The 18,903-nt window shown below is 41.1% G+C and overlaps 1 protein-coding gene across 3 annotated transcripts in view; it reads left to right on the top strand.

The window, feature by feature from the left end:
• Positions 1 to 18,903, top strand: part of TASP1 (taspase 1) — a 248,776-nt gene that overhangs the window by 184,925 nt on the left and 44,948 nt on the right. For all 3 annotated transcript variants that reach the window (XR_004345945.1, XM_032606609.1, XM_032606608.1), the window contains one exon: positions 14,586 to 14,696. Coding sequence is in view for 2 of the 3 variants with exons in the window: in XM_032606609.1 (XP_032462500.1) it covers positions 14,586 to 14,696 (111 nt within the window). In the remaining variant the exon portion in view is untranslated. The remainder of the gene's footprint in view (positions 1 to 14,585; positions 14,697 to 18,903) is intronic.

Below are 18,903 nucleotides of genomic sequence, written 5' to 3'. Positions count from 1 at the left end.
ACATAAATTGTAGCAATATTTTTTTTGATCTGTCTTCTAAGGCAAAGGAAACAAAAGCAAAAATAAACAAATGGGACCTAATTAAACTTAAAAGCTTCTGCACAGCAAAGGAAACCATCGACAAAACACGAAGGCAACCTACTGAATGGGGGAAAATATTTGCAAATGATATGACCGATAAGGAGTTAATATCCAAAATATGTAAGCAGCTCATACAATTCAACATCAAAACAAGCAACCCAATTAAAAAATGGGCAGAAGACCTGAAAAGACATTTTTCCAAAGAAGACATACAAATGGCCAACAGGCACATGAAAAGATGCTCAACATTGTTAGTCATCAGAGAAAGGCAAATCAAAACCACAGTGAGATATTACCATACACCTGCCAGAGTAACTATCAAAAAAGATCAGAGGACTTCCCTGGTGGCGCAGTGGTTAAGAATCCTCCTGCCAATGCAGGGGACACGGGTTCAAGCCCTGGTCTGGGAACATCCCACATGCCGCGGAGCAACTAACCCTGTGTGTCACAACTACTGAGCCCGTGCCTGCGCGTGCCCTAGAGCCCATGCTCCACAACAAGAGAAGCCACCGCAATGAGAAGCCTGCACACCACAACAAAGAGTACCCCCCGCTCACCACTACTAGAGAAAGCCCATGCACAGCAACAAAGACCAACGCAGCCAAAAATAAAATAAATAAATAAATGTATAAAAAAAAAAGGTCACAAATAACACATGATGAGTATGTGGAGAAAAGGGGACCCTTGTACACTGCTGGTGGGAGTGTAAATTGGTGTAGCCATGGTGGAAAACAGAGGTTTCTCAAAAAACTAAACATAGAATTACCATATGATCCAGCAGTTCCACTCCTGGGTATATACTGAAGAAAATGAAAACAATAATTCAAAAAAATATATGCAATGTTCATAGCATTATTTACAATAGCCAAGATATGGAAGCAACCTAACTGTCCATCCACAGATAAATGGATAAAGAAGATGTGATACCACAAACACACACACACACACACACACACACACACACACACACACACACAGAAATACTACTCAACCATCAAAAAGAATGAAATTTTTCTATTTGTAACAGCATGAATGGACTTGGAGGGTATTATGCTTAGTGAAATAAGTCAGAAAGAGAAAGACAAATACTGTATGATATCACTTACATGTGGAATCTGAAAAATAAACTGGTGAATATAACAACAACAAAAAAAAAACAGACTCACAGATATGGAGAACAAACTAGTGGTTACCAGTGGGAGTGGGGATGGGGGACGGTAAGATGGGGTAAGGGATTAAGATGTACAAAATACTGTGTGTAAAATGAAACGTACAGCATAGGGAATACAGCCCATATTTTATAATAACTATAAATGGAGTATAACCTTTAAAAATTGTGAATCACTATGTGGTACACCTGAAACTTATATAATACTATAACTCAACTATACCTCAAAAAAAAAAAACTAGCATTGTCCTCCTGAAGCAAAAGGCCTTGCTCATGAACACTGGTGCCTTGGATTATATTGTAAATACTATATGGTATTTAGCACAAATAGAATCTAGAATTTCATGAGCAATAACTTTACCCAGAAAAATTTTTTTTCATGTTTTAAACACTTTTGTATACTTATGATTGATTAGTGAACTTAAAGATTTGCAAATCCAGAGTATTTTCACTTCCCTCACAGACAACTTGCCATCCAGTCTCATAGAGTTGAGGGGTATTTGTTGTTTTGATTTTGTCTTGTTTCGTGTGAGCAGGCCGAGGGTTGCTGAGAATGATTTTCTTGATTTGAGAATATTATAGATGGTGACTATAGCGTGTAGTAAATCTGATAAGATGGATCAGAAGAATGAGAACTGACCATGGAGAAAAAATAATTTGTTGATTTTTCATACCAAGTTTATATCTCAGAAGACGTTCTGTAAAGATACTTGATCCTTTTAAACTGTAGAGAGGTGTGCTTGCAGATTTTGTTTTAGGGGTACCATGTCACATTTCATTGTCTAAAATCCACATGGTCCCAGCATTTGTAGGTGTCAAGAATGTAACTAACTCCATCTGTAGGCTTTCCTGAGAGAAATTTATCAGGACACCCTGACTCTAAGCAAAATCACAATTAATTTTATTAAAGTATGTTCATATGAAAATTCCAGTGAGAGTAGGAGGCAAGAATACTAAACAAGTCTGTTTTTAAGGTCATATGAAAAAATCACATGAAAGTAGCAAAGAATATTGTGCAAATAATGAACAATGAGAGGAAAATAATGAATAAGCAGAGTCCCAGTCAGGTAGAATATACTATAAAACTATAATAAAGCCAGTTGGTATCTGTATGGGAATAGTTTCATCGGTGGAACAAAGGACAATCTAGGTGTAGATGCACATATATATGAGAATGTAATATGTGATTAAAAATTCATTTCAAGTCAGTGGGTAAGAGATGAATTTTACAACAAATTTATATTGGTCAATAAGGCAGGATCTCCACTGCAGTCCTTACACCAAAATTAATTCCAGATAGACTGAAGTTTTAAATATAAAAGCTGAAATTTTAGAGCACTAACAGAAAACATGGACAACTTATTTTCATAGTTTTGGGTTACATAAGGCCTTTCTGAAAAACTCCCAACACAGAAGCCATAAAGGAAAATGACTGATAAATTTGACCACATAAGCATTAAAAACTTCTCTATTACCAAAAAAAAAAGTCATAGACAAAATCAAAAGATATATGATAAACCGAGGAAAAATATTTACAATACATATGACCAAGGAATTTAATAAATTAGTAAGAAAAAATCCAAAAACCCAGTAGAGAAATGGGTAAAGGAAATTTTGGGTTTGGGATTCTGTTTTGTACGACAGAAACCCAGCTATAGGGTCTTAAAAGGGGGCTTTCCTTTTCTCACCTAAGAAGTCTGACAGCCCAGAGGTGGCACAGTGGCCGCACAGTGCACCGGGGGTCTAGACTCTCTTCCTGTTTGGCTGTCTTTATGGGTGGCTTCATTCTTTGTTCCACCTCTAGGCACCACATCCGAGGCAAATGGCAGCAGCCAATAAGATACATGCTAATCAGGTCTGCCCTTTAACAAGCTCTGCTAGCAACTCTGCCCCTTAGCCTGCCAACTGCAAAGGAGTTTGGGAAGCTGGGCAAACTTCTGTCCCAAGCAAAATTAATGTTTGTCTGAAAGGAAGAAAGGGAGAATGGCTAATGGGTAGGCAACCAGTTGTGTGTGTCACAGATGTGAAAGCAACTCACAGATAAGGAGATACAAATGGCTCATAGGCATTGAACATTTTTCATAATTAAATGCAAAACAAGCAACAATCAGATATCATTTTTCATGTATAAGATTAGTAGTAATCAAAGAGTTTGCTGATGCCTAGTTTTGGTAAGGTTATGGGGAAACGGGTACTCTCAATCACTTTCCTATGCGTATAATCTTCTTAGAAGGCCGTTTGGGAATCTGTAGCAAATAATTTCAGTGAATATGCTGATTGATTCATCAGCTCTACATTGAGAAGTGTATCCTGTATATTCATACATGTATGAAAGGTACATGTCCAGACGTCTACTGCAGCATTATTGGTAATGGCAACAAACAAAACTAGAAATGACCTAAATGCCCACCCCTAGGGAACTAATTAAAGAAGTGATAGCATATATGTCCAAGAGTATATTCATTGTTAAAAAGGGTGAGCTAAATTTGTGTGTGCTGATATGGAAGGATCTCCAAGTTAAATGATTGAATTTTAAAAGCCAGAAACAGAATAGTTTATGTAACATGGTCCAATTGAGTGAAAAATTAAAAAAGGATGTGTGTGTCACTATGGATAATTTCAGAAAGGCTATACAGGGGGCTTTTGGTGGTACTCACCTCTATGGAATGGCACTGCAGTAAGGCATACTTTCATTTACAGTCAGTGTCTGCCGAGGGGTTTGGTTCCAGGACCCCCTGGTGATATTAATCCTCAAGTCCCTTGTATAAAATGGTGTAGTATTTGCATATAAACTTATACATATCCTCCTGTCTGCTTTAAATCATCTCTAGATTACTTATAGTATGTGATATAGTGTAAAAACTATGTAAATAGGTGCTGGAGTGCAGCAATTTCAAGTTTTGGGATTTTTTTTTCAAATATTTTTGATCCACGGTTGAATCTGTGGATGTGAAACTTGTAGATACAGAGAGCTAACTGTATATTATTTTGTTTGCTTGTTTGTTTGAGTATTTAGAATCTGTATGTATAGTACATTTTTTTAAAGTACAGTAATAAATTGAAAATGTGCCTTTTGTCAGGGGAGAGTCAAGAGAGTTAATTACCAGTAGGGACACCAGCCATTAACAGGCAGCTGAACACTAGCCCTTCCTTCTCTTGACTTGAAATGAGGAACACCCTGGTGGTCTGGCATGATTATATACGGGGTTAGGTTTCTTGACTACATTGGAAACATCATTGCCTCAAGGCCCCAATACCTGTATTGCTGTTCTCTCACTTGCTTAGGGTTTTTTTTTTTTTTCCTTCAGATGTCTCGCTGGTCACTTATTTATCATTATCCCAGGACAGAGAAGCTATCCCTGACCATCCTGATTAAAATGCTGTCTCCCTGTGTACCCACCATATTACTGTTATCTCCCCTATGCTACTTGATTTTCCTTTCTACCACTGGTAGTATTTGTTTATTGTCTTCATATCATAGATGACTTGGTGTCTTCTTCCGGGTGCGCTACCCACACAAAATACCACATACTGGGTGGTTTATAAACAAAAGAAATTTATTTCTCTCAGTTCTGGAGGCTGGGACTTCAAGATCCAGTGGCCCGTATTGTCAGGTGAGGGCCTTCTTCCAGTAGCGGACTTCTCATTGTATCCTCACATGGCCAGAAGGGAGAGGGAACTTTCTTGGGCCTATTTTATAAGGACACTGATCATGTTCATGAGAACTCTGTTCTTATGACCTACTCACCTCCTAAAGGCCACACTTCCTAATACTGTCACATTAGGCATTAGATTTTCAACATATGATTTTGAGAGGACACAAACATTCAGACCATGTTGGATACAGATTTTGCCTTAATCATCATGTACCCAAGGCCCCATAAACAGTGCTTGGCACAAGGTTGATTCTTAAATATTTTAAAGTGAATATTTACAAAATATGAAGCATTTGTTGAATGGATGTTGTACTTCTCAAATTCATGGCTTCTAGTCTAGCATTAATAAGAAATTGTGGGGGCTTCCCTGGTGGCGCAGTGGTTGAGAGTCCGCCTGCCGCTGCAGGGGACGCGGGTTCTCGCCCCGCTCCGGGAGGATCCCACATGCCGCAGAGCGGCTGGGCCCGTGAGCCATGGCCACTGGGCCTGCGCGTCCGGAGCCTGTGCTCCGCAATGGGAGAGGCCCAGGTACAGAAAAAAAAAAAAAAATAAGAAAGTGTGAACTGCGCCACCCACTGTACCCTCACGGAAGACACTTTACCTGGTCTGGACCCCTGTCTTCTGCCACTATCACCATTTCTGCCTTGTGACACTCCTGGAGATGGAAGTTCTGGCAGCTGTAACTGGTGGGGATGGTGTTGTCTACAACCCCCAGCAGCTTGGAGGGACCCCGCAGAGTCTGAGGGCAGAGGATCTTTGTCTTACTTGTTAACGTTAACATGTAAAGTTCTAGGACCAGGGCTGGTAAACCAGCCCTTTGGCTTCCCCTCCCGTGAGTCTTCAGTTCTCTGTAGGCTGCTCTAACCTGCTTCTCTGTCAGGGAATCACATTCTCATCCTGTCATCGTTACTTAAGGGTGAGTTTGTGGAATCTTTGATCCCTCCACATACAGGTAAAATGTTGGACTGGAATATTCAGAAAAAGAAGATAACCCCCGATCCTGCTTGAATTGCTTCGTGATTTTTGAAGTGTGTTGTCTTTTCTCCTCAGCTGAATTGTTCCCTTGAAGACAGAAACCTTGTGTCAAATTAAAAAAAAAAATCCCCTGTCATTTCTAAAACAGTATGAGGTGTGTACATTCTATGTTTGGTTAAACCAACAAGCAGAGGCTTTAATGGAATCCTTAATTTGGTTTCTTGCTCCAAATCTTTGTGGCAGAATCAGTAAATTTATTCAAAGACTGAATGTCTCTCTGATATGTTTAGGTTCTGATTATAATTTAGAATTTTCTGTTTTGAAATAAATTGACTGTTCTTGTATTTCAGATTTTGTTAGGTAAGGGATTTCAAAAGGGTCGTTGGCCACACTTAGCTTTCTTCAGCTTAACTTGACTAAACCCAACTCAACTCTCCTCTCTAAGGAATTCAATTGGAGTCTTTAAAACTATGCTTATCACCAGAAAACCGCACATAATGATGACACTCTAGAGCTGTGGTAGAGGTGGGTTTTTGAGGGCAGGTGTGTCCTCAGGGTTTGTAGTGAGAGGATCTGGATCAGTCATCTGGTGCCTCACTCCCCTCTTCCCCTTTGTGTTTTCGTAGGTCATTTACCTTCCTTTGCCTCAGCTTCTTCCTTTCATTCCTTCGGTTTCTCATCTGCCAAATGAATGTAGTAATAACTGTCCCATTGGGATTTTTGTGGGAGCAGGAAAGGAGAGAATGCAGTTAAGTTAATGTACATCTTATAGGATGATGGCGACAGTCTTGTAGGCGTCTCCTCAGAGGTAGGATATAGTGGCACTTCATTAATGGCACTGTCATCTCTGAACTTAGGGACTAGCTCCTCTCGTTATGTTATGTGGTCTTCATGTCATTCTGCTATACTTCACATCCATGAAAGATATGGTAACTGAAGTGCATCTTTAGAGGAAAGGGCCTTGATCTTTCAGGAAGTATAAAGTGTTATCCTGCTTTTGTGTCTAAGGAATATTTATAATCTCTCTTGTTTTTTTGAAGTTAGAGGTATGGGTTTTCAGTAGGGAACATTCATTATTCCCTAGTCCATTTTCTTTCTCACTTGACCTCCAAACAAACCATGTCTCTCTCTCTCTCTCTCTCTCTCTCTCTCTCTCTCTCTCTCTCTCTCTGTCATTGTACCTCTTTTTCTCAATATATGTATAATTCCTTGAAGAGAAAATGCCATTCAAGTGGTTTGTCATCTAGATTTTAAAAAGAAGAAAGCAATACACAGAACTGTATTTAAAAGACAGAGATTCGGGCTTCCCTGGTGGCGCAGTGGTTGAGAGTCTGCCTGCCAATGCAGGGGACACAGGTTCGTGCCCCGGTCCAGGAAGATCCCACATGCCGCGGAGCGGCTGGGCCCGTGAGCCATGGCCACTGAGCCTGCGCATCCGGAGCCTGTGCTTCGCAACGGGAGAGGCCACAACAGTGAGAGGCCCGCGTACCACCAAAAAAAACCCAAAAAACAAAGCAAACAAACAAAGAACAAAATAAAAGACAGAGATTCTTTGTTAAATGTGATGGGAAGGTAGAAAAATAGCAGCTGCCTTCTGGCTACAGAATTACTCTCTTGATAGGTTCTCAAATGTTGAAGAGGAAGTGTTGTATCACGTTTTGCAAAAGCTCTAATGTTTTGGCTTGCTGGCATCCAGTAATGGCTGGTTGCTGCTGGTGGGGAGACACGAATCTTTAAAATTGAAAAAACTCCTGCCCGTTAGAACTGTTAGAGACATTAGAGGTTACTAGTCCAGTCTCTCAGTTTTTCAGATGAGGGAAGAAAGCACGGTTCAGAGAGATAAAGTGGCTTGTCCAAGTTCGAGTAGACAGCACCAATATCCTGGTTGTGTAGCCTGTCTTCTATCCATTTGTGTTTTGTGGACATCTGTGGATTTGTCTGTCCATGCATGACCCCGCTTCACTGGACTCTTGGATAAAGTTGATTGCTCTAGGCTTAACCCCTAGGCAAAGCCAGGCCAGTCAGATTTCCCTATCTTTCGAAGTCTGATGGCCTCTGAGAATGTGAAACCTGATAAAGAGAAGAAGTCACTCTGGTGGCGAAAGTTGTATCAGGTATACAGCTCTGGACCTATCTATAGATGGCCATTACCATCCATAGAGAAGAAGCTGTTTCCAGCTGTTCCTGAAACCCATCACATCCCCACCCTTCCAGAAGTTTGTTTTTTTTTTTTCCTTCTTGGATTTTATGAGCCAGTGAATCCTCCTTTTTACTTAAAATCATTCTAATTGAGATTCTGGCACTAGCAATCAAAAGAATATGGGTTAATATTCCCGCTAACTTCTCTACTTTAATACTTACAGGGATCTTCTTTTCCAATTTCTTCAAATTCTTCATTCTTAAAGATATGGCACAAATACAGTAAGCAGGTGTCTCATTTGTTTACAGTCTGGATTTACAATCTTAATATCCAGATACACACATTTGATCACAGTGAATATGTTTCTTAGCATCTGTAATTATAATTTCATTCCATGGTAGTTATAGATTTGGGCATTTAAAGAATCAATTTGAGATATTTTAGTAGGGTGAATGAAGCTTAATTTTTATTATTTCTTTGTTTCTATTAGTCTTCTTTACTTTATGCACCTACTTGCACATGGAACTTTGGATTGTCTTAGTTAGTTAATTTTTGCCCCCCCTCCCCCAATTCCCTATTTGATTATAGAAAGCACTTATCACAGAGCCCAACATGTCACTCTATGTTAATTTTTCCTACTGGGAAGAACAAGAAAGTGTCTCCTTTTATACAGACACTGTTTAACACTTTAACTTGGGAAATTGATACTCTATCACCACGACCATCCAATCACCGAATGTCAGTTGAGCACTAGTTCCAGCCGATGTAGAAGGTTAACCAGGTAAGTACAGTAATAGATCTTGTTCAACATGATAATCTTTGAGAACCAGCAAAATGCTGAAGTGTGCTCCTACCCTTAACATTACTACCACCAAATGTTTAAATAGCACCTCAGAGGTTACAGAGTTAATATATAAATCCAACCCTCACAACAACCAAGAAAGATACCTTTTAATATCCATGATTTATAATTGGATATTAAAGAAGAAACTGAAGCATAGAATTTTTTTTAACATGTCTTACTTAAGACCACACAGTTACTACCTTGAGAGTCAAAACAGGGTTTTCGGTCTGAGTCAGTGTCGTTTTGTTTTGTTTTGTTTTTTTAAACACCACAGTGATAATATGAAATCTGACTACTTTCCATGAAAATTTTGGAATCTTCAAATATAGTACTTTAATCATTGTATCATTGACTCTTTGAATGAATGCATATCAAGGGTGAGGAGCCCTGATTTAAGCTTCCACGGTGCCCAGGGGCCCCACCCCCTTTCAGAGCACGCATGTACCGTCTTTCCATCCTTGATACTGCACTGCAGTGGTGTAGGCAGGAGTGTGTGTGTGTGTGTGTGTGTGTGTGTGTGTGTGTGTAGGTTGGGGATAGGGGAGGGTGGTGAATAAGTAGAAGTACTCTGTTAGTCTCTAAGAGGGCCTCAAAGGTGAATCAGATACTCTGACCCCAAAGAGCTTGGGTCTGTATACAAGGTCCTGGAGCTGAAGAATAGATTTCAATTCATGGAGGGGAGGAGGAGGGAGCTGGGAAGGACAGTTCACAACAATGGGCCCGGGGGAAGTCTTGGGGAAATGGAATATAGGAAGTCCAATTTGGCTGGAGCACATGCTGTGTAAAAATAATAGGGAGATAGGTTGGGAAGAGAGAGGAGGTCTGGGCCCGGCTAAGGAGTTTAGACGTTATTCCGTGAGCAGTTGGGAGTCATTGAAAATATCTGAATGGTTTAACGGTATGATCATAGCTGGGGTGCATATTTCTTATTAGAGTAAACTTTGATGTCAGTTTCCCATGCCCATATCCATCCTATGAGCAACCATATTGGTTCTGCTTGCAGAACATATCCCAGACCCACCCTCTGCTGACTGTCTCCACGGCCACCAGGCTCACCCAAGCCACTGGAGTCTCACAGCCAAGCTCTTTTAGTGGCTTCCTGCTTCCACACTTGCCCTGCCCATCTGTTCTGCACAGCAGAGTAACCTCCTACAAACACAAATAAAAACCATCACTGACCTGGTTAAAGCCCTCTGTCATCTTCTCATCACACTTGGAGAAAAATCCAAACTCCTTGCTGGGCCTTTTCTAACCTTATGTGACGTGGCCCCGCTTCCCTCTGAACTCAGATTCTACCCTCCCTCCCCCTCCTTCACTTGGCTTTGCCACTCTAGCCTCCTTTTATTTCCTGAACTTCCAGACTCCTTCCCACCTCTGGGTATCTGCATTTGCTGGTTCATCCACCTGGAATGTTCCTTCCCTGGATCTTCACATGGTTAGCGTCTTATCAAAGATGCCTTCCCCGACCCTTGATATAAAGTATTAGCCCCAGTCACGCCCTACAACACTCGACTGGATTCATTTTCTTCACCGCACTTCCTACTAACTGGGTGGATTTCCTTGTTGATTTGTGACTTTATTACTTGTCTCCCAACCTGCTCAACTCGATGTGAGCAGGTACCTCATTTGTTCACTGCTGTGTCCCCAGTGCCCAACGAGCCCTGGCACATTGTATACATTCATTGGATTAATTTCTCTAAGAGGTGAGTGACTGGATCAGGAAGGAGAGTGCATGGGGGTCCTGTCGGTGGGAGTGATGGGGCGGAGGCAGGCACAGGTGCACCCACAGAGAACTGACAGGACTTGATGTGGTTTGAAGAGTTGAGTCATTGGAGAGGGAAGAGGTAGAAGGTTCTGAGCTTGGGTGAGCTGTGAGGACCCCAGGAGAAGTGACCAGATTTGGTGAGAAAGGAGCAATTGTAGAGGTGCCAAGACTGAGTGCAGGTGGGGTGGAGCTCTCCAGCAGGCGGTTGGGACGTAAGCTTATCCAGAGTCTCCTGTTCCTGAGAGGCTTTGCTGCAAAGCAGGCAGAACCATGGGCTTCAAGACACGTGGGGGGAAACCTTCCTCCTCAACTGTGGTGTGGCTGCGACTTGTCTTTGAACCCCTCTGAACCTCAGGTTCCTCATCTGTAAGGTGATCATTAAATGCCTTCTCATGGTGGTTCTGAAAATTAAACTACAGAACATGAAAACATGGAACTAGGGCCTGACACAGGGTAGTTTCTCAGTGACTGTTAATTCCCTGTCTCCTTTCCCTCTTGTCTAAGAGGCTGAGGAGTAAATACTTTACCCTAGTTCCACAGCATAAATCTGTGTTGCTTTTCTTTACAAAGCAATGTGTGTGTGTGGTTTAAAAAGACAAGCAGTACCCCCAGGCTTACACTGAAAATGAGTAGTTCCCTGTCCCAACCCTCCACAACCCCCTCGTTTTCCTCTCCCTGGAGGCTACTACTTTTAACTCTCTTAGCTATTTTTTCTCAAACTTACATCTATAATTCAATATAACATGCTTATACTACTATTTCTTGATTTTTCAATTTTAAATATTATTTGGATATCAGATTTAGATGTTATCATCTTCACTCCAGGGAAGGCAAGGACTTAATAGTTCCTTTATACTTCCAACTTCAAACCTACACTCACCCACACAGGCCTTTTCTCCTCTTAATGTATTATATCCCTATTTTTCAGTTCATCAGTATCGCGAGTTTATATTTTTTACTCTAGCTGTTGACATCTGAGCTACGTAGTGGGCTGTGATTCTATTTCATTTCCTGTAGAAATTTTTATTTCTTCTGCAGTTAATATTTGCCTCACTTTTTTTTATACCAATCACTCTTTCATTCTTAGTCTTCCCACAAAATCTGAAACATTTCTTCTCAATAATTTCAAATGCAACATGTATCTTGTATGTTTAATTTTTTTCCCCTCCTTGGAAATACCTTTCCAGCTTCCTCCGGCTTTCTTCTGTTTTGGTCTGGGCTTTCCAAGCCCGTGTGTAGCCGTGTGTCACCCAGGCACACTTTTGTTTTGTTTTGGATCCCCTGTTTGCAGCTCTTCTTTTCTTTCTCATTATTTTTGTTGCTCCTTCATTTTGCTGAGGCACATTCATCCTACAGCTTTCTGAGAAAGATGCACAGGAGGTGAATTCTTTGAGACTTTGTTGAGCTTTATTCTCCTTTCACGCTTGATGGACATTTTGGCCAAGGGTAGAATTCTAGGTTGGAAATAATTTTCTCTCAGCATTTTGAAGATAATATCTCCTAATCTTCTAGTTCCCGGTGTTGCTGTTGAGAAATCCGATGCCATTATGATCCCCTTGCCTTCCCTGTGATCTTTTTTCCCCATTTGGAAATTTTTAGACCTTTCTCTCTTTCCTCAGTATTTGATATTTCATAGTGATATGTCTTCATGGCACTCTTTTTTTTTTCCCCCATGTGTTGTGCTGGGAGGTTCATGAGCCTTTTCAGTCTGAACACTCATCCTTCAATTGTTGGAATTGCTTTTTAATTATTTTTTGAAATTTCTTCCCTTTCATTTCTTTTATTTTCTCTCTTGGAAATTCCTCTTATTCAGATATTGGATCTTCTGGCCTGTTCTTCTGATTTAAAAAAATTTTTTTTCTCTCATTTCTCATTCTGTCTTTTTTGTGTTTCTCTTCTTTTTTCTTTTTCTTTTTCTTTTTTTTTGGCTGCGCCATGCAGCTTACAGGATCTTAGTTCCCCGATCAGGGATCAAAACCGGCCCTCGCAGTGAAAGCGCTGAGTCCTAACCACTGGACCTCCAGGGAATCCACCTCCCCATTTTGTTTTTAATTGTTCTTCTGATCAAAGTGTTTGCCTAAGTTTTCCCTCTGTTATCTTTTTGCTTGTTTGCTTTCTGTGTTTCCTGGAGGCCTAATGGAAACAACTAGTGATCCTAGGTTGTCTAGGTACCGAGAAGCTGAACTGAAAACCTTCTGTGTATGAGTCACACTTGTCATCTGGAAGCCCTCCCCACAAGGCAAGGACACGCTATGTTTTTAGGTTCTCTCAAATAGGTCTTTACTCTTGAGCTGGTTGGAACTGAGACTGGAAATACTCTTGAGACTGGAAAGGAATTATCCAGTCTCTTGCTTGGAGGATAACAGCCTACCTTCTTGCATCCTGAGAGCCTGTGAGTGAAGGGAGCTGGTTATTTTACTGTTTAACATAAAGGCTCCCCTTTAGCCCCTGTTTTCAGCATGGAGCCTCCCGTCTGCCCTGGGCTGAGCCTGATGACCCCAAGTCTCAAGTCCCTCTGGTTCAGCATCTCTAGAGAGTAAATGTCCTGCTTTCTCTAGGGTTAGGAAGGAGCAACTTCCTCTCTAGGTAGGAATCTGGGGCTCGAGGTCGGGGGTCGGCAAACTTTTTCTATGAAGGGCCAGAGAGTAGATTTTAAACTTTGTGGGCTACACTGTGGTCTCTACCACACACATATTCTTCTCTTCCTCTTCCTTCTCTTTTTCTCTCTCTTAAAAAAAGAAAGTTTAACATGTAAAATAAACACTCTTCGCTTGCAGACAGCACAAAAACAGGCTGTAGAGCAGGCAGGTCATAGTTTACCGACCCCTGGTCTAGAGGCTCCTTTTGGACACTCTTGACCAACCATCTTTATTCCAGGCCCACCCTGCACCCCTGCCTTCAGAAGAACTTGATGCCTCCGATTTCTGGTCCTTTATTCGGTTTTATGACAAAACTGGATGGCTTCTTACAGGTGTCCCTCGACTCCAACCAGCCTCCCCACCCCCCCATGGAAGCTTAGGTTTCAGCTTTCCCAGGTCCACTAGGTGAGCAACTGCTTGTCCATCTTCTTTCTGTTTTCTAAAAGGTCAGTTTTTTTCTTGTCTCTCTCTCCGTCCTTATTAGGCCATGCCCTTTTTCCCTTCCCCTTCCCCCAGTTTACTGGGATTTGAGAAAGGAGTGGCGATAAATGCATGTGTTTAATCTACTGAGTTTAACCAGAAGCTCCCCCCAAATCCAATTTGGTTGGTTTTTATTTTTATTACTTTCTTTGATAGTGCTTGGGCTCATTTTGCATTTGTTCTCCACGTGCTCACTTGCTATGCCAGATGTTCGAAGAAGATGTCCCTGGGGAGGAAAAATGAGGGGTTTTAAAAAGCAGCGTTCCTGAAATGCTCACAATGGTTTAGTTTGTGTGAGATCTCTGCGAAGCATGGTTGTTTCTAACCACCAGACTCTCATAATAGAAATACAGTTTCACCCTTCTTTGTGTATCCATCAGGAGCATTTTTAAATGTCTGTAATAAAGTTTGTGGCTTATTGTTTAAAGTTGAATTTAAGGTAGTAAATCAAAGCTTTTGGTGGCATGCCTCTGACAGCAGGGAGAGCCTGGTAAGTGATCCCTAAGAGCTGATCAAAGGGAGCTGCTGAGCATTTTTTCCTGTATTTGTGTTTTGGGCCTTTAATCTGGCAGTGTTTCCAGTTCCATTCTGAATACGGTCATGCACACTCCACCCCCAGTCATGTCTTCTTGGAGGCGTCTGGCACTGCTCTTGCCTGTTCGGGCACAAGCCTGCCTTTGCTATCCCGCCTGCACAAGGTACGAACAATGGCGAGTGTCAGAAATGGGCATCTTTCAAGAGCTTATTCATACCACACGTTTGTTCCAGTAATCAAATGAAAATTGAAAGGGAAAAGAGTAAAATTACTGAAAATGACCACGAGTCGTTTCTGCCTAGGCTCACCTTTCCTGGCCAGCGAAGACGGCGTGCTCGGAGGAGTGATTGTCCTCCGATCCTGCAGATGCTCTGCAGAGCCTAACTCGTCCCCAAATAAGCAGACGCTTCTGGGTAAGTTAGACAAACACATTGCGTGGGTGTCTTTCTCTTTCATTTTTTCCAAGAGATGGAAAGATTTATATCCTTAAGTCGATCATTTTAACCTACGGTTGGGCCAGGGTGCTCTGTTGATATGTAAACATCTCTATTCCACTGCCCTTTTTGCCTAGGTCAACATCTACAAGGTGAATATTCATTTTGGAGTATATGCTTATAGCATATTTTTCAAATGGACTTAGCACCTAGCACCTTTACTAAAGCCCAATATTAAGACTATCGGACCATGTATTTATCCCCTGCCTTATTTGACAGAGCGTTTGAGATGACCCATAACAATATACACAGTAACATAGAGAGAAGCTTCTTCCTGTTCCCCTCCCCAAAAGGAATCAGAACCATGTGAAGAGCTACTGGCCTAGAAGTCCACCCTGGCTCCATGGCTTATTAGCTGTGATGCCTTTGCACATCATTCTCAGTGTTCTATGCCACTTCCTCATCTGTACGATAAGGATGTCTGCCCTGCCCTTCTTATGGAAGGGTCCCATGAGTATTTTGCAGATTTGCAGATGTCCATCCAGACGTGTGATTTTGTGTCTAGCAAAGCATACCAGTGGGGATGGAGCCCAGCCCACCCTCCATTTGCCAAGGCACAAACTGGTGGGGCTGCCTCTGCCCACGGGGGTGCCTTTTTCTAATTCATTCATCCAGAGGGGCGCACTTTTAAAAATCTGCATAAAGGTGCCACATAAACTAGCAGGAGCCCTATATGTTATTTTTTTTTTAGTCGACTTTTTAATTGAAGTGTACACTCAGAAAAATTGTTAACTTCAACTGCGTGGCAAATATTACAAACAGAACCCACCCATGTGACCAGCATCTAGATAAAAAATAGAACTTTACTGCAACTCTAAAGCTCCCACATAACCCCTCCCAGTCTCTACCCCTTTCAAAGTTAACTACCATGCTGACTTCTGACACCATGATTAGTTCTATTTGATTTTATATTTTGTATAAATGGAATCATAGAATATGTATTTTTGGTGTCTAATGTCTTCAAGGAAATGTTAAACCTGTTAGATTCATCTACGTTACTGGTGACAGTAGTTTGTTCACTTTCATTGCTGTGTAGTATAGCATTACGTATGGTTATAGCACTCTGTAGTTATCCATTCTTCTCTACACATTTTTTTTTTTTATATATAAGCACTACAAGTCATTCTCAGGGATGTAGTACTTCAGCTCTTTGTGTAAAATTCCTTTTATCAAGTATAGTTGGTACCTGGTCTGTATTGTATGATTGTTGTGCCTTGTTGTAGTACAAGTCCCTACATATCTTGAGTTTATAAGTCTGTAAAATAAAAGACTGAGCATTTCTATGAGAAAAAAAATTATTTTTTCTATAAAAGCCTGAAGAACTTTCATAAAATCTCTCCTCTCATTTGTCAAAGAAAAAAAAAACAATGCACTTTTATAGGAAATGCGTCCTTCTCCACCTGGACTCTGATCACCAACTTCATTGTTTTTCATGCTATATTTTCGTTCTCTTCCCACCCACGACACTTGGTAGCCAGGTTGCTCCTGGCAAATGTTTTGTTTGTTTGTTTGTTTTTAATGGCCGTTGTTTGTTAAACTGAGGCAAGCAGCCACTTGCTTCTTCGGTATCTTAATCATTGTCAAAACCTTTGAATATCTTCCACAGTTAGGTAGCAGGGAGTTTGCTTTTAAAATATGCAGAGGACGTACCTGGGCCTTCCATAAAAACTCAGAATAAGTCTTTAGTACTGGGAGGCAGGGTGGGGGACAGTTATTAAAACTGCTTCATAGACTGTTGCTAGAATAGAGTTTCTGTACTTTACTGAGCCTGGACTCTTGTCCATTCAAGTTAATCCTGAAAATTGTAAGGGTTTTTTTTGGTTGTCCTTTCAATTTTGGTGGTGTAGTATAGAAATGCATATTTTAGGATAAGTCATAGAATTTTAGCTCATATTAAATAGTTTTTATCACCAAGGTAGTAATTTGTAAACTGATTCCTACTCTCTGTCTCAAGGAGAAGAATGAAAACTGTCAATTTATGAAATAAGTGAAATCTTGCCATTTGTTAAAGTTAGCTAGAGGGACTGATGTTTGTGAAGTTTTTCTACTAAAACCTGGTGAACTTAGGCTCCTCTCAACTTATAGGTGCTACCGATGACGTGGGGTTTTACATATTTTGCTTTAAGAAAGTTACATATGTTCAGTGGGTGGTGAGAAAGTAAACGTGCTACAGAAGGATAGAAAGAAGATGTGAAAGTCACCTTTGCCATCTAGTTTCCAGAGCTGCCAGCTTCTGATTCTGGTTATTCTCATGGGATTCACCTTCACTCTATAGAATGTGCTTATGCTTCTGTTTCTCAACCAGTAACTAGTGACTCCTTTGGGGGAAAAAATTATGAACATAGCTCATACTCCCCACCACCTTTCCGCATGACTTTTGTGAGAACTCTAACTTGAAATCGTATATTTATTATATTTTATTTCAACTGTAATGCACTATTTCTTGATTCATCAGCTTTCTATCATCTCTGCCAACCATCCCTCACCCCTTGGACTATGTAAGTTTCCTTCCTCTTCCTCCCTGACTCCCAACCCTCTCCTCAACCCTTAGGAACCATGCCATTATTGTCATAGATAGTAACATTTGCATTCTGTCCTACAGGCAGCTTGCCTTCTATGCTCTGATTAGATGTTGATCCCAAACAGTGACAATTAATACCAGCATTGACAGTATCAAGATTATGTATTCACTGCAGATTCCAGTAGTGGAAGATTAGACCCATCAGAAGGGAAGTGTCTGCCATAAGCCTCTGCCTGTAAAAGGAGAATGTTTCAAACATCAAGCTCAAGTGGGTTCTCCTGTGCTTTACCATGTTAATTGCTCCAGATCAGGCTGCAACTTAATTTGCTTCATGTTTGGACCATGACTTCTCATTTATCACTTTATAAAACTCTCATGAAAGTATAACTTCGTAAACTCGTGGTCCTTAATGTTTGGTAATATCTAGTAACCAGGAGGCTCAGAAATCTTTCTGTCCTACACATAAAAATAAAACGAAACAATTCCCCAAATTAAATTAAAAAAAAAAACCCACACAAAACACTTAACTGCTGTATATTGTTCGATCACTTTTTTTGTCCCAAGAATAGTGTAATCAAAACAAACTACTGTAACTTGAGCTTTTTCCGTATTCACTCTTTTCTGAAAATCATCAATAGCATTTCCATTACACCACAAAAGCAGTTTCAATCAGACCCCGTTGCTACTTGATGGAGTTTCCAGGAAGCCATTACCCAGCCTCCCCTCTTGACAAATACATCAATTACAAGGGCCCCAGTGGGCCGCTTCTAGAGTGGGATGACTCAACTACATGCCCTTTCAAGGTTTGTCCTTTGTTTACCGATTCATGAATACAGTTGGAGAATCTCAGGTAGAGAGGAACTTTCAAAGTCCTCTTGTGTGACCCCGTTATGTGTGCTCTGTCCATAAATTGTTCGAGAGAGAGATGGAGCTTAATTCCTCTCCACTTGTGACTCTCTTCCAATATGTCAGAGTGACAATGTGTGACTTCTGAGGGCAAGGTCAGAAAAGGCAGTGGGCCTTTCTTCTCGCTTTCCTGGTTGGATCACTCACTTTACGAAAGACCAGCTGCCATGTCATAAGGACACTCAAGCAGCACCAGGGAAAGGCCCCTTTGGCAAAAAAATTATGACCGCCTTCCAACAGACAGCGAGGCACTGGGGCTTCCTGCCAACAGTCTGAGCTCCGAGTGAGCCTGCAGATGCCTGAGGCCCTGGGCAGATTTCTAGACTGAAATCTCATGAGATCTGAGAAAAGAACCACCCAACACAGCTACTCCTGAACTCCTCATCCACAGAAACTGAGATAATAAATGTTTATTGTTTTAAACTGCTACATTTTGGAGTAATTTATGTATGCAGCGATAGATAACAAATAAACCTTTTAAATGCTTTCACTGCCAAATGGTCCTCTGGTTTGTCTAAAGAACTACAGTGACAAATCAGGAGCTCTGTTGCGTCTTTAGGAAGCTCACGCTGTCGAGACTTCTGTTTGCATCAGTGATTCCGCTTCTCTGCTTTGGGGTCCTCTTGGACAAATGTGATCGGCGCCCTTTTACTTTGCAGGCCCCTAATCACTCTTTTCCAGACTGTCTCCTAAGCCTCC

This window comes from Phocoena sinus, chromosome 15 (assembly GCF_008692025.1).
Source record: "Phocoena sinus isolate mPhoSin1 chromosome 15, mPhoSin1.pri, whole genome shotgun sequence".
NCBI lineage: Eukaryota > Metazoa > Chordata > Mammalia > Artiodactyla > Phocoenidae > Phocoena > Phocoena sinus.
Note: the sequence above shows the minus strand (reverse complement) of the source record. Positions and strands in the feature narration are given on the sequence as shown.